Below are 15,645 nucleotides of genomic sequence, written 5' to 3'. Positions count from 1 at the left end.
CAGTTTTAGAGGATATTATCACAATTCTAATGAAAGCAAAATTATTTAAATCGAATACTAAATAACTGATGTCACAGACAAGACATGGTCCACATTAAGGTTCTCAGCGGATACCCAACAATACAAAAACTAAATAAACGGCTCTCTTGTTATTCATATTCTAAAAACTGATTTTCATGTAATTCTTGAGAAAACTGCTGGTTTTTAAAATATTCAAAGTTTACAAGTTTTAATGGCTACCATTTTGAAAATACCGAAGATAATTTCATGATATTTTTTTCGGAAAATGGCCTTGTTATCATAAAAATTGGAACCAAATTTGGTTTAATTAAACTTATTAGTTTTTAAGATATTAATTTTTTTATAAAAACACCTACAGACAGACAGATGGGAAACTAAATATCAGAGACCCATGTTCATATGGTGAAATATGTTTGTCTTGACCTAATAACGTGGTATATCTTTGTCCAGAGAGTTACGGGACACCCTATATATTAATTACGTATTGATATATCTCCCATAACTCTACGGCTAAACGTAAGGTCGTAAAGGGCGCATAAAGTTTAACATTGAGCTTGTGGGGCTATAATCTAGATGGCCGTATGTACAGGAAATGATACCTTAAAACGCTGGAAAGTAGTGCCTTCGATGAATTTGTTTAAAACGTTTTCCTATTCATTGTGCAAAAATACAAAATATTCGTAGACAGTTTCCGACCATTCTTACGTCAACCAACTAAATCAAATCATCTTCAGTACCGTAACTGTTTTTCTACTGCCGGTACAGTTTACATACAAGTGTTCGAAAGTCAAGATCTAAGTAATCAATTTTATCTCGAATAAATTCAAATTATCACGAATTAAAAAACTGTGCATTTTAAAATTTTTACTTTCCGTTTTCTTATCTATATAACAACACCTTTTGCACACTTTAAAATAAACCAACATTTTAAACGTTTTTTATAGTCTTTTGAGTAAAAATTAATACAGTATAAGTCACTGGGCTGTTACTAAAGCGCTTTTGTTAACCCTTTACTTTGTTGAAATTCGTTTACTTTGAAACTTGTTAATTCTTTTAAAAATATTAACCGTTGACAGTTCTGTAATGTAGGGAAGGAGGTTTACAATTGAATGATAAGGTTGATGATTTTGGAAATAGTGTCATCTACAACAGTTTAAAGTTTAAAATGAAAGCAAAGACCTTTTGTAAATGATGGCATTAATATATAGGCACAAAGTGAAAATTTATTTGGTATGTATAAGTGATTGTATTTTTCTTAGTTGCGGTTTTTATTCTAGTACGTTTTGCGTTACATATTTGTTTTGTTTGTAAATATATTCTATTTCTTGTTATGCCATTTTGTTATTATTTGTAATTTAAGAAGATGCAGTATATTTCATAATTATTATTGCAACGAGTATATAGTTGCAAATGTGTTATTGTTTGTCGTTAATATATTGTATATCTTGTTGCCTCATTCAGTTATATTTTTATTGTTATTTTAGTAATTTTATCTGTTGTTGGTTTTTTGCATTGTGTTGTTGTTGATTATCATGTTCAGATGTTGGTACTCGTGTAGTTGTTGATTGGACAACGTGTGTACAGGTGAGTGTGTCCAGACCGGCGTCCATCTCTATTGTTTGTTACAATTTATTGAATTTTAAGTAATTTTTTCTGGTAAATCTCAGTATGAGACGACACAACAACCGACATCTCACTTCATTCCGGTTGTTTACATCTATTCTGTCATTCGGCGTTCGATTATTATACATGTTTTAATTTTATTATTATTGACTCACGTTTTGTGTCGTTTATAAATAAGCGATAATTTACATCGTATAGGTAAAATCTATATAGAAGATAGATAGGAGTAACGACTATTCGATTGTTGAATTCAATCGATTGCCCGATCACTATTTATTCTTCGTTACAGCTGGCAATACCGCGCCGCTATTGCAGCATCCATTTTTATTTTGTGTTTTTAATAAAATACAATTGTAGTTGTTTTATATTCAACTTTTTTATGGATTGATACTTTTGTAAAATAATACATACGAATATTAGGTGAAATTGACTTTTGAATAATAAACTGAAATTGAAGATTTTAAAATATAAATTTGTTTGTACTATAAAGGGATTACAGCATTCAAAAGTCAAAAGAAATGTTGAAAGTTATTAAATTTAAGGAAAACCCGTGCATATTTCAAATTTAGCAAATTTTTTATTAAAAGCATTACTTTTAATAAAAATTAAACAAAAAATCACAGACAGTGTGAAATGAAAAAAACTGTCTAGGAGGATTCGTAAGCTACTCTTTGAATCGTGACTGTGTGAATGGAAGAGTGAATGGAATACCGTAAGTGTATAGTTATAGTTAAAGTTATAGCCTTAATTTGCATTATTAAGATTAATTTTTTAAGAGGTTAAATGTAAGAAAGGACCATATGGTCCTAATTTCGCCTCAATAAAGAAGTGTTTGTTTCTTTCTTTCTTAAGCTTTATTGACAATGAATAATTTTCATTGAGGTCGGGTGATCATGTGATCTCGCAGTACTATCGTTGGTTAGATGGACGCAAGGACATAATTTTCACGAAGCTATTTTTTCATTTTGTACATTCAAAATTGGTTTTGTCCGGAAACATTAGACAATCGATTAGGAAACTATCAACACCTACTCCTATTCAATGTAAAATGTGAGACGGTAACAATATAAGGATGATGTAGTTTTATATCGTACACAACTTATTTGCAAATAATACTTAACCTAAAAAGTCTACAATCACTGAAAATTGAGTAAAAAATCTAAACAATGAAAATGTCGTTTTTAGAGTGGAGTGGTCTTTCCATAACATTCACGAATACATTAGATCTGTAACTGGTGCTGTAGATAAACATTGGAGACGGCCGCCAATATAATATACCAAAAACGACTGAAGTGTTAATTGTTATTTTTAAATGTGGTATCAAGTAAAAGTAGTTGCAACTTATACGCAATAAGGTGCCTCGTTGAGGTTGCCGAACATTGGCCAAGGCTCGTACCGCAATTCACTTCAACCTCCTACTTTATGGTTATTACAGTTGCGCAAACTATTATAACCTACGAATCTGTTACTATAATTTTGTAACGCGCTCTCAATAAAACTGCGCGTTTCTTTAAAATTTATACTAATAATCTAATGCAGACGTTGATAATGTAATGAACAGAGTGTAGGCAAAGGTAGTAGTTGTTTACGTAACTACAGGGCTGTGACACTGAAAGCAAAACACACGTCGTTGAATTGTAACTATACTTAGCAGGCGTGTTTTTTGTATAAAACATGATGGTGTACATTTTTGTCTATTCATTACACAATACTTTGCATAAACTGTCAAAATAGAACTATTGCATATTAACCACAGGTGACATTTAAAGTTTGAAAGACGTTATCATTTAGAAGTTCCTTTTCGGACCGTTTCGTTTAGTACTACTTTAATATTAATTCCTGTAAATATTTAAGAATAAAGACATATATTCTTGGAATGAACCTTAATGACTTAATTGTTGCCATGTAAACGGTACATGGTCTAATATAGCCCAGCTCAGATAGTGATAGTGTACCCTCTCCTATCCTGAGGAATGGTCGCACAAAACGCAGACTGTTTCAGGCTTTTCATTCTTTAAAAAGCCTTCAGAACTACTGGTAAACTACATGGAAGAACCATGCAGGGTGGCATTGACACATCTAAAACTTTAAATACCCTTCGACTATATTCTGGAAACTTGTCTGTTTTCAAGTCAAAATAGGATGTCAATAAAGAGTTTTCATGCAACTAGAGAGAGTGAAAACTACCGAATGGAAGGATAACAGGATTTTGGACATTTTCCATCGTTGTAGGTCCCCTTTGCCCCCCACCGGACGAAGAGGGTAGATTCAAATCCTCGAAACGTTGTACTATACCTTTTATAACCTATAACGATTGCAAATGTCCGAAATCCTGTTATCCTTTTCATCGTCAATAAAAATGTTTAAAAAACCGAATGGAGATACACGAATGTATTCACGAGCGTGTGCCTTAACGGACTGGATCTCGATTTGCCAAAAATCCGATTGATAGCGATCAATGGCCAAAGACAAGAACCTTAACCTTAACGACGACAACCTTAATCGAAGGAGCGTTTCATAGCACAGATAATTTATTGATATACAAGCATAGTACGTTCTATAATGGATAAAATTCTAATGAATCAGATTAATATAAATAGAAAACTTCATGAATGAATGAGTACTAAATGGATGAAAATTTTAGATCCGCTACAACAAATTTGACGATCTTCATGTGATATAATATTATTTATTATTATTTAATACTATTAAGAATGTAGATATCAACTTAGAAAGTGATATCTGTGATAAAAGTTGCGTTAAGTGCTCTGATCTATACAGCCTTTTCTTACATCGATGTTATGGGCTCGTAAATTATTACGTTAACCTTTGTGCTAAGCTCTACAGTTCGACGTGGAATATAAAATCCCTGTCTTTCTTTACCTTCTTTGGTTGACAAATAATAGTAACATGATTAAAGTTCTTAAATAAAAACGTACTTATATTCAGTACATATTTTGAGTTTAGCTCCAGTTCACTTCCTTTTATGGCAGCGTCTGGTGTTTGACGCTGTCTCAAACTTGACTCCTGGAATCTGAAGTCATGCTAATTTCAAAAAATTCGAAGAAAGACGACGACGAAAAAGCTCAAAACGAAAAATTTACATCGCTTCGACATAGAGACACCTATGTAACAGATACCGGACGATACCATACAAGGAAGGTGACCTGGAGTTAAACTCAAAATTCGATTAAATCAACCCTTCCTAACATAGCTACGTTATGTTGTAGAAAACCCGGTTGCTCCACGTGCTTAGAGATCAGGTCTCGTCGCAGTGCAATCCGGTATGCAACTGATGTGACAATGAGGCTACCACTTCAACTATATATATATATAGGTTTCTCTGATGTAACGATGTAAATGTTTCGTTTTGAACTTTTCGTCGTCGACTTTCTATGGATCTCTTCAGACGAACATGACTCCAGATTCCAGGAGTCAAGTCTGAGACAGCGTCAGATACCAGGCGCTGCTATAAAGGAACTGGAGCTAAACTCAAAATTCAATTGAATCAAGGGTCTCACCATAGCCAAATATTTAGTTTTATGCAGCTAGTTTGCGGAACACCCTGTATATTACAGCCGTAGATGAAGTAATTACGCAACTATCTACGCTATACCATATAAAGCACCTCGTTAATGTTTACGCTACTCGCCGTAACTCGTTTCAACCTCGTGTTTTATGACTGTCATAAAAATGACAGTTGCGTAAACTACTATTTTATTATCCGGCAATTTCTTCATAGTTTATTTATTGTGTTTTCAGAGACTACCTACTTGTTAATTGGTTTCTTGAGATTTTGGATACCATGAAATAAGGAATAAAAGGTTCTTATTAATTTTGAAGAACTAGCAAGCTTAGTCTACTTGTTTAAAAATTCAAATCGAATAATTACGTATTCAACTGTATGCAGTTATTATATTTTTTCACTAAGAATTTTTTATTCATAAACCTTTATTCGCAATGTATTTTAAACATAGGCCTATCTATTTCTAACTTATTATGTACCTTTTTGGATTTTAGAGAAATGGATCCTACAGGACGGTTCTCAAAAAGTATTACAATAACTTCCAGATCAGACCCTGATATGAAAACTTCTGTCAAACAAAGCAGTGCCGGTCTATTTTGAACATAAAATTTATTTATTTACTCTCCATAATTACAGTGATTTAAGTAATTAGATGATTTTAGATGAGCGAAATAGGGGAAGACATCAGTACTATTTTAAATGTAAATTTGCATCATTTTCATAAAAAGTTTCAATCTATTCTAAATAAAATAAGCAAATATCTTCTGTACGGCATTTAGAAACATTTAAGTCGTAAATGAAACGCCTCTGTTTGGCTGTTGGTTAGTTCACACTCTGTAAAGGTTAATACAAACTAAATAGTAGAGGCAGAGTTTTGTGGCTAAATGCAGATTTTCGGCCAAAAATTTAATTTATGTCTCTTTACTTGAATCAGTGAATATATTAAGAAGGATGGCTGAAAACCAGAGCTTCAGGTGCTGCACGGAAATGAGCGTTGCGTCCATATCATAATGTAATATTGCATGAGGATGAAATGACAACACTAACACTCCATTTGCATCATCTTTCATTCAGTTCCTCCACTTCTGATATATTTGTACACACACACGCGCGCGCGCGTGCACCTGTTTTTGTGTGTGTATATTTATATTAGCACATCCTTTGTTTTTGTGTGTATTAAGAAAGTAATATTCCACACGAACTTACCAATCTGTTGCGGATTGGCTTGCAGCCTAGACTCTGTAGCGGTAATCATCTCAGACCATCCCCGAACCTGTGAACATCAGGATTTAAGGCTAATATATAACTTGTTAGTTACTATAGATACAAGTTTCACTACATACCATCACACCCTACACTCCCTATCACAGTGGAAATTTGAAATTTGCCAAATTACAGAGTCCTGGCCTGAAGACCACGTTAAATTTCTTACTTGGCTAATCCTTCTTCATTTCACTATAAATGCATTGTGGCACTCAAATTGAATGGCTGTTTAAAATTCTGCGATTTACTTACACAATTTGGATTATCAATCCAATTCGTGATAAATGTAGTTTTACACCATACGATTCACGCAAGTACTTGTACTGTAAAATACAATCAATTACACGAGTATTTGCCAATCGATTACACGAGTATTTACCAATCGATTACACGAGTATTTGCCAATCGATTACACGAGTATTTGCTAATTGACACGAACGACAGGTCGCGTCAATGACGAATTAAAATATTGATTTATTGATTCTGACCAACACCATACTTTTTGTAATGTACATGTCCATTCTGTTATATCGGCCGTTCTTCTTAAAATTGCGTTACTGTCTGTCTGTCCGCCCGTCTGTGCGATAACTCTTCATAGAAGGGTCCTAGAAATTTTAAACTTGGCACCTAGGTTCCCCTTAATCTAAGGAAGAGCTCTCTCTCCAATGATGCTGACCACCCAAAAGGTCAAGGGCAGCGAAATTAATTACAGTTGATTCCGTAAAGACTTTATTTACCCTCTATCGGGGGCTCTTAGGCTATACTCGGTTGAATCGATTTATTATTGTAGTACCTTTTAAATTTTGTATAACTGATGTAATACAGCTGATGCCTATCAGAAGAAAAATGCTTGTGCAAGCGTACCTTTAAAGTGGTTTTGCACGCTTATGCCTTGACGGATTCCAAAGAAACAAGTACCGTTATTACAATAACATTCTCCAAATAGTTGGTTTCTAGTACCTTTTTTATAACTATACCGGATTTGTTGTTATTTGACTTCAGAAATGTCTTACAGACGATGTTGTTAATATTAAAAAAAATAACACAATTATTTTTGTTTCCCTCTTACCTATTCAAACCCATGTATCAAATTTGGTTTCTTTAACTTTACTAGTTTTAGAGATAATAATTTGTTAGTAAAATATACAAAATCGCAACTAGTGGCTAAACGAAGTGGAAATTGGAAAAGGTTATTCTTCATTTTTAGCTTATAATCACACATAAAATCTGAAAATGCATAGCCAGCAACCGTTTTGTTGCACCCTGTATATTTAACTAATATATTTGACACAAAGAAAAGGCCCTTTGTAACACACACTGTAAAACCTGTTTAGGACATTATTTAATTTCGTTGATAAAATTTAAATTCTCTGTTTTTGTCTCAACTTTTATAAAATTTTATATTTAATCCTTGGAAGAATATAGATGTTCGTAGTCTTATCCCTGGGGTCATTTTGAGAGAACTAAGTATTTAAAATTTTATTACATTAGGTTGGAAGTATTTTTAAATATTCTAATTTGGTGTAATCTAAATACTTGGAGGTCAGAAATTGTGGATGATTTAAGGCTAAGCTTGTATTGGATCATGTAGTGCGCATATCTGGCCGACGAAAGAATCATGCAGATTGCGTGACACTTTGGCTGCCACATTCAGTAGATCTGTGTTTTCCTCAACTAACGCACAGTGTATAAATGACACGATGGCAAATTTGTTAGCTTAATTACCAAAACCAATTTTACCAGCGTTGTCGAGCAATTTAAGCAGACATCTTAACTGGTATGTGATTAACATTTTCGTAGGCAAGCGTCGTTATTACTGTATTGTCACGATTGTCAGAGGCGTGTCATTGCCAGTGATGACAATTCGTGGGGAGGCAATTTACGGCTTACACGAGCCGCTTTCTACTTAACAGTAGTTGCTGCGTGGAGGCGGCATGGCGCGAACCTGTGACAAAACGAGCACTCGTTGCAAGCAATGGTCGTTACAAATTTGTGTATTGCATACTTGTGATGTGCAATGTGATTTTAGTATGAACAAATGCTCCAGTTACAGGTTTGGGTTCCAACTCACCTTCTTAGGAAAATTCTTTATGTAACAAAATAATTTCTGTGGTTGAAACGAGATATGCCAGAGCTACTGAGGCTGCGCACCAATGGGTCGAGAACTCGGCAAGCAATAGCCGTTAAAAATGTGTGTATTGCATACTTGTCATGTGATTTTGGTATGAAAAAAATGCTCCAGTTACAGGTTTGGGTTCCAACTCACCTTCTTAGGAAAATTAAGAGTTCTTTATGTAAAAAAATATTTTCAGTAGTAGGGACGAGATATGCCAGAGCTACTGAGGCTGCGCACCAATGGGTCGAGAACTCGGCAAGCAATGGCCGTTAAAAATGTGTGTATTGCATACTTGTCATGTGATTTTGGTATGAAAAAATGCTCCAGTTACAGGTTTGGGTTCCAACTCACCTTCTTAGGAAAGTTAAGAGTGAAGTTCTTTATGTAACAAAATTATTTTCAGTGGTTGAAACGAGATATGCCAGAGCTACTGAGGCTGCGCACCAATGGGTCGAGAACTCGGCAAGCAATGGCCGTTAAAAATGTGTGTATTGCTGTATTGCATACTTTTTCAGTCAGATATGATTTTAGTGAACAAATGCTAGTTACAGGTTTGTTTCCAGATCTCACCTTGGTCGATAAGCAATAGCCGTTAAAAATGTGTGTATTGCATACTAAAATGCTCCAGTTACAGTTCACCTTCTTAGTGAGTTTATTTCAGAAAATATGCCAGAGCTACTGAGGCTGCGCACCAATGGGTCGAGAACTCGGCAAGCAATGGCCGTTAAAAATGTGTGTATTGCATACTTGTCATATGATTTTAGTATGAACAAATGCTCCAGTTACAGGTTTGGGTTCCAACTCACCTTCTTAGGAAAATTAAGAGTTCTTTATGTAAAAAAAATATTTCAGTAGTAGGGAAACGAGATATGCCAGAGCTACTGGAGCTGCGCACCAATGGGTCGAGAACTCGGCAAGCAATGGCCGTTAAAAATGTGTGTATTGCATACTTGTCATATGATTTTAGGTATGAACAAATGCTCCAGTTACAGGTTTGGGTTCCAACTCACCTTCTTAGGAAAATTAAGAGTTCTTTATGTAAAAAAAAATATTTCCAGTAGTAGGGACGAGATATGCCAGAGCTACTGGAGCTGCGCACCAATGGGTCGAGAACTCGGCAAGCAATAGGCCGTTAAAAATGTGTGTATTGCATACTTGTCATGTCAATGTGATTTTGGTATGAACAAATGCTTCCAGTTACAGGTTTGGGTTCCAACTCACCTTCTTAGGAAAATTAAGAGTTCTTTATGTAAAAAAAATATTTTCAGTAGTAGGGACGAGATATGCCAGAGCTACTGGGGCTGCGCACCAATGGGTCGAGAACTCGGCAAGCAATAGCCGTTAAAAAATGTGTGTATTGCATACTTGTCATGTGATTTTGGTATGAACAAATGCTCCAGTTACAGGTTTGGGTTCCAACTCACCTTTTCAGGAAAATTAAGAGTGGAGTTCTTTAAGTAATCAAAATTATTTCAGTGGTTGAAACGAGATATGCCAGAGCTACTGGGGCTGCGCAAGCAATGGGTCGAGAACTCGGCAAGCAACGACCGTTACAAATTTGTGTATTGCATATTTGTCATACGATTTTGGTATGAAAAAATGCTCCAGTTACAGGTTTGGGTTCCAACTCACCTTCTTAGGAAAATTAAGAGTTCTTTATGTAAAAAAATATTTTCAGTAGTAGGGACGAGATATGCCAGAGCTACTGAGGCTGCGCACCAATGGGTCGAGAACTCGGCAAGCAATAGCCGTTAAAAATGTGTGTATTGCATACTTGTCATGTGATTTTGGTATGAAAAAATGCTCCAGTTACAGGTTTGGGTTCCAACTCACCTTCTTAGGAAAGTTAAGAGTTCTTTATGTAACAAAATATTTTCAGTAGTAGGGACGAGATATGCCAGAGCTACTGGGGCTGCACACCAATGGGTCGAGAACTCGGTAAGCAATAGCCGTTAAAAATGTGTGTATTGCATACTTGTCATGTGATTTTAGTATGAAAAAATGCTCCAGTTACAGGTTTGGGTTCCAACTCACCTTCTTCAGGAAAGTTAAGAGTTCTTTATGTAACAAAATATTTTCAGTAGTAGGTTGACGAGATATGCCAGAGCTACTGAGGGCTGCACACCAATGGGTCGAGAACTCGGTAAGCAATAGCCGTTAAAAATGTGTGTATTGCATACTTGTCATGTGATTTTGGTATGAAAAAATGCTCCAGTTACTGGTTTGGGTTCCAACTCACCTTCTTAGGAAAGTTAAAAGTGGAGTTCTTTAAGTAACAAAATATTTTCAGTGGTTGAAACGAGATATGCCAGAGCTACTGGGGCTGCGCAAGCAATGGGTCGAGAACTCGGCAAGCAATGGCCGTTAAAAATGTGTGTATTGCATACTTTTCATGTGATTTTAATATGAACAAATACTCCAGTTACAGGTTTGGGTTCCAACTCACCTTCTTCAGGAAAATTAAGAGTTCTTTATGTAAAAAAATTATTTTCAGTAGTAGGGACGAGATATGCCAGAGCTACTGAGGCTGCGCACCAATGGGTCGAGAACTCGGCAAGCAATGGCCGTTAAAAATGTGTGTATTGCATACTTGTCATGTGATTTTGGTATGATAAAATGCTCCAGTCACAGGTTTGGGTTCCAACTCACCTTCTTAGGAAAGTTAAGAGTGGAGTTCTTTATGTAACAAATTATTTTCAGTGGTTGAAACGAGATATGCCAGAGCTACTGGGGCTGCTTGGAGTACAGATGACTAAGGGACGGCGGCCGTGGGAAGGAGATGTCTTTTCCAAAAACATTGGGCTTTTTCTTAGAGCCCATCCTTTGGTATGCTCGTGACCCAAGAGGCAAGAACTGAAAAATTACTGATTTATTCAGTTGATTCGTGGTTATTTTCAAATAAATGGTGTTCCGATTGTTCAGTTCTTGTAAATCAATCACAAAATGACAGCGCGTAGATGAGGTCAATGTTTTGTAGATGGCTAGTAGAGCCTCGGTCTACTCATCATTCCAAGTGTGAGAATCAGAAAGATGAATAAACAACTTCACTGTGGAGTGTGACATGTGCTAAGTTGGGGGCAGCAGGGACAGTCTAGCTATGTATATGTTGTTGAAAAAGTCAATATTTTGGTACCATGACTGTCATATAATTACATTTTTGTTTATTGGAGGGTTCTCACTACGCCAATAGCATTTCGATTGATTACACTAAAATTGTTAAAGGAAAACTTGTCCGGCCTCATTTGAAAATTTTTAAAAACCTCCCCCCGGTAACTAAACTTGTGATTTCTCGGTCACAGAGAGACACAGCCTTATGCCTATGGTACCGTGAAGGTAAAAAGTTATTCTTTGTTCTTAAATTTTTATCCTTTTCCGCCGTCTGGTACTGAAAAGCAAACAAAAATTATCCAAGAACTACATTGATTTAGGAACAGATCACCTTAGCCAGTAAGCGTCAGTTACGCCATGTGAAATTTCCCCATTTATCAAAATGGTTAACGTATTTGGAAAAATATTTAATGTACCACGTGAAAGAATTTTCCATTAGTATGTGGAAGAGTATGGTGGGAGTGAGAGGGAAGAGAGAGAGAGGGGAGAGAGGAGGGGAGAGAGAGAGGAGAGAGAGAGAGAGAGAGAGAGAGAGAGAGAGAGAAGAGAGAGAGAGAGAGAGAGAGAGAGAGAGAGAACGGAATTGCCCTTGTAAGAACACTCTTACCAAAAGCACATCTGAATTATTCAGAGAAGGATGTTTTGGAATAACAATATTTTAAATAATTATAGTGATCTTGTTATGCTCATCATAATACCTCTTATAATAATCATAAAAGGCTACGACAGATAGTCGGCTCAACTTTGTCGGTTGACAGAAGTCGGTTTCCGAAAAAAAAATAAATAAAAAAATAAAAAGGCCGCTTTACTGAAGTGGCAAAATTGTTATTGGTCGACAGGACTTACACTGGTATCATGATCGTGTCGTTGTTGGAGGACTAAAACGATCAATCGAGCACACAGAAGGTTATTAGCCAGCGCAGCCTTGAGTATGATGTAATTTGTGTGTGATGAATGAGGTGGCAGTAGCCCGATCAATCAATATTGTTGCAAATTAAAACAAGTGTCAGCCTTGTGAGCGGCAATATGGCCGATAAGTTGTTCCATTTCAAGCTCCCACTCCAACTTATGACATGTCGGCTTTAATTAAATCTATGTTTACAACACTCACTCTCTCGATATTGATTCTATTGTCAGCCTATCTGCGATTTGTTTATAACTGTCGAGAGTCTCTCCAGACGAGCCTGTTTAATAAACTTTGAGAGCGTGCACGTGAGGTGAGGTGAGGGGGAGGGGGGGCAACCGAATCATGACAGTTTCATTTGCTCATTTATCGGTTTTCGGATTTAAGCCTAGTTGACATCTATTGTTTGCCGGTGGTGATGAACGGCTTTTTTCTGTTGATTTCGGTATCGGATGGAAGTTGCCGTGATCGCTACTCCTTTGCGAGTACGCTATTGAGTTTTGATAAATCGCACTGCGCCATGAAGTAGAAATGAACTTACCAACGGAAACTAATAAAATCGTTCTTGTTGTTTGGCTTGAACGTTGAAGACAAACAGATGTCCATACGAACGAATAATCGTGCTAAATCACACATAATGCATCATTGTGAAATATATGAGATCATTGTAAAATGACATGAATCATTGTGAAATAACGCTATTTCCGAATTATTGATAATGCTGCACCTTATAGCGTGTTTATCATAAGATCTCCTCTCCTTCTAAGTACAACGTAAGATGGCTATCCCATTAATTAAAAATTGGTAAACTGAGTGAGAAAAAGTCACCGGTCAGAAAAATTGGCTACTGGGAAAGCAAGAGATGAAATTATCAGCTTGAGTTGTTCATGTAGTTCAAAAAGGTTAATATGTAAGCAAATGGCATGGGAATAGTCAAAATTAAAACTACACTTTAAAACAATGTACACAAACGTATGTGTTCGTTGTGAAACAACTTCAGATAGGAATCCTAATGGCCGTCACATATTTCTATAATGTTGCAGTTGAAATCCTCAATAATACAGATCCTGCGTTTAGGCCGCCCACCCAGAGATTATAACCGTACTGCATTTTTATCTGGAGACTAGCAGTTACCCGCGGCTACACACAATTTTTAAAATCAAAGGCCTTAGCTTTCTTAGTGAAACCATTTATGATGTCATATGATGGAGACATTATGTACATATTATTTCAGCCTCCAGGGTTGAGAGATGCAAAACGTAAATACAATTTTGGATGGTTCTATTTTAGGTTTTGTTTTATGAGTAAATATATACATATAAATCACAAAAAACATAATTTGGTCAAAAATGTTAACTTCTCTGTTTAGATTTAACTTTTTATCCAATGTGTTTCAAGCGCCGTTTTTGAGTTTGACTTGAACCCCGATCCAAAAAGAATATCCATACAAAAACAAACTTCGATTAAAAAGCATTCGGCTCTTTTAATGTACTTTCTGTCTAAGATTTGTCAAGTGCCATAGTGATAGTTTAATCTTTTGTCCCGATAAAGAACACATACGTATGACTGAAAAGATACTAAGGTCCGAAATATTCAGGTACGGCCGATTAAATTCACTTAAGTTCTAATTTATTTACCGTTCCACAGTTGAGTTTATGTTGTTGCACTGACCAAGAAAACAAACACACATGTGGGTTTCGGAATCCGGCTTCGATTTAGAACCGTTTATTTGCGGTCTGTGACGTTTCTGGTGCAATGAGTAATGTTGATGTTCATCCCGATCAAGAAAATATGTGCATCCGTAAACTTAAAAGGGTTGCTTTAGTCAAAATGCATCTACTTCCGTCGCTTCTATTCTGCTTCTGACATAATGGAAAGGGCGTGCCATCCCTTTGCTTTCCCTTTAACTACAATAAGAATTAACATGGAAGACAATCGGTTTTGGTGACCTTATGTGCAAAACATTCACAGCGTTGTTTTAGAACATAGTTTAAATATTATTTTCAATGGATTAAATGGTTTACTCGTCACTGGTCCTATCTAAAATAAAATTTAGATAGTAACTTTGTCTTTGCAATCTGTATAACACTACTGATCAGGCGCTGTGTAGCTATTAAATATTTTCTAAAATTTAAATTTAAACACTTTGTTGAATTTAGGGTCAGCTTACTTCGGATTACGTTTTCGTAAATATTATAATTGTTTTTCAGAATTATTAAATATACTGAGAAACCTTCCTAATATTTCTCACCTTTCAATTTTTCCTTGGACTTCTGAAAATATTTCACCACCAATATTTTTAAAACTAAATTAGCCAAATTGATCCAGCCGTTTTCGAGTTTTAGTGAGACCAACAAACCTCATTTCATTTTTATAAGAAAGGTATCTTAAAAACATTGCTCACCTTGAGGAAATTCTGATCCTATATCACTGACAATATCATAATCTGCTGTTGTTTCTACAGTCACGCCCACAGTGAACAAGCAGAATTAAGTTGAATTTGATTACCGTCTTCACTTGTGAAGAACAGTCGTCGCTGTTCTTAGGAAAACTTACATGTTATGAAATGGGTTTAGTAATTACAAAACACAAATTGTATACCTAACCGTAACTGGGCTGCGATACTTTAAGATATGTTCAAACCTTTTTCGATGAGCCCTCCAACATCTTCCGTATGGTGCACTTTTCCTACAATAAAATTAGCGGCAAGGCCTTGCTTGAGCTGTTACCGATATCAGGGACAGCCTTCATTATAATGTAACAGACTATGAGAACGTTGAATTTGAAAAATTTGTGGTTCTTGAAATGGTGGGATCTAGCGAGAAACTGTGATTACTGACAAGTCCTTTGAAGTTTGTTTTTGACAATGGAAGAGTTGTGAAGGAAATAGGACTTTTCCGGACATTTGGCATCGTTCAGAAAGAAAAACAGTTACACTACGTTTCGAGATCTGCAATCTGATCCCTTCCTCAGGTGAATAGCTAACACACATGATTTAATCTAAGCAAAAACAAACAAATCATACCAATGCAAGAAAAAAAATCATGTTTCCTCTACTGACAATTGTTAGACCTTTTATATTGA

At 35.8% G+C, this 15,645-nt stretch overlaps 1 protein-coding gene across 1 annotated transcript in view; it reads right to left on the bottom strand.

Annotated features, from left to right (window-relative positions):
• LOC124361915 (LIM domain only protein 3-like) overlaps positions 1-15,645 on the bottom strand; it is a 108,131-nt gene that overhangs the window by 86,399 nt on the left and 6,087 nt on the right. The window contains exon 2 of the mRNA XM_046815978.1: positions 6,377-6,443. Coding sequence (XP_046671934.1) covers positions 6,377-6,425 — 49 coding nt within the window. The 5' untranslated portion in view covers positions 6,426-6,443. The remainder of the gene's footprint in view (positions 1-6,376; positions 6,444-15,645) is intronic.

Source organism: Homalodisca vitripennis, chromosome 5 (assembly GCF_021130785.1).
Source record: "Homalodisca vitripennis isolate AUS2020 chromosome 5, UT_GWSS_2.1, whole genome shotgun sequence".
In the NCBI taxonomy this organism is placed as follows: Eukaryota; Metazoa; Arthropoda; class Insecta; order Hemiptera; family Cicadellidae; genus Homalodisca; species Homalodisca vitripennis.
Note: the sequence above shows the minus strand (reverse complement) of the source record. Positions and strands in the feature narration are given on the sequence as shown.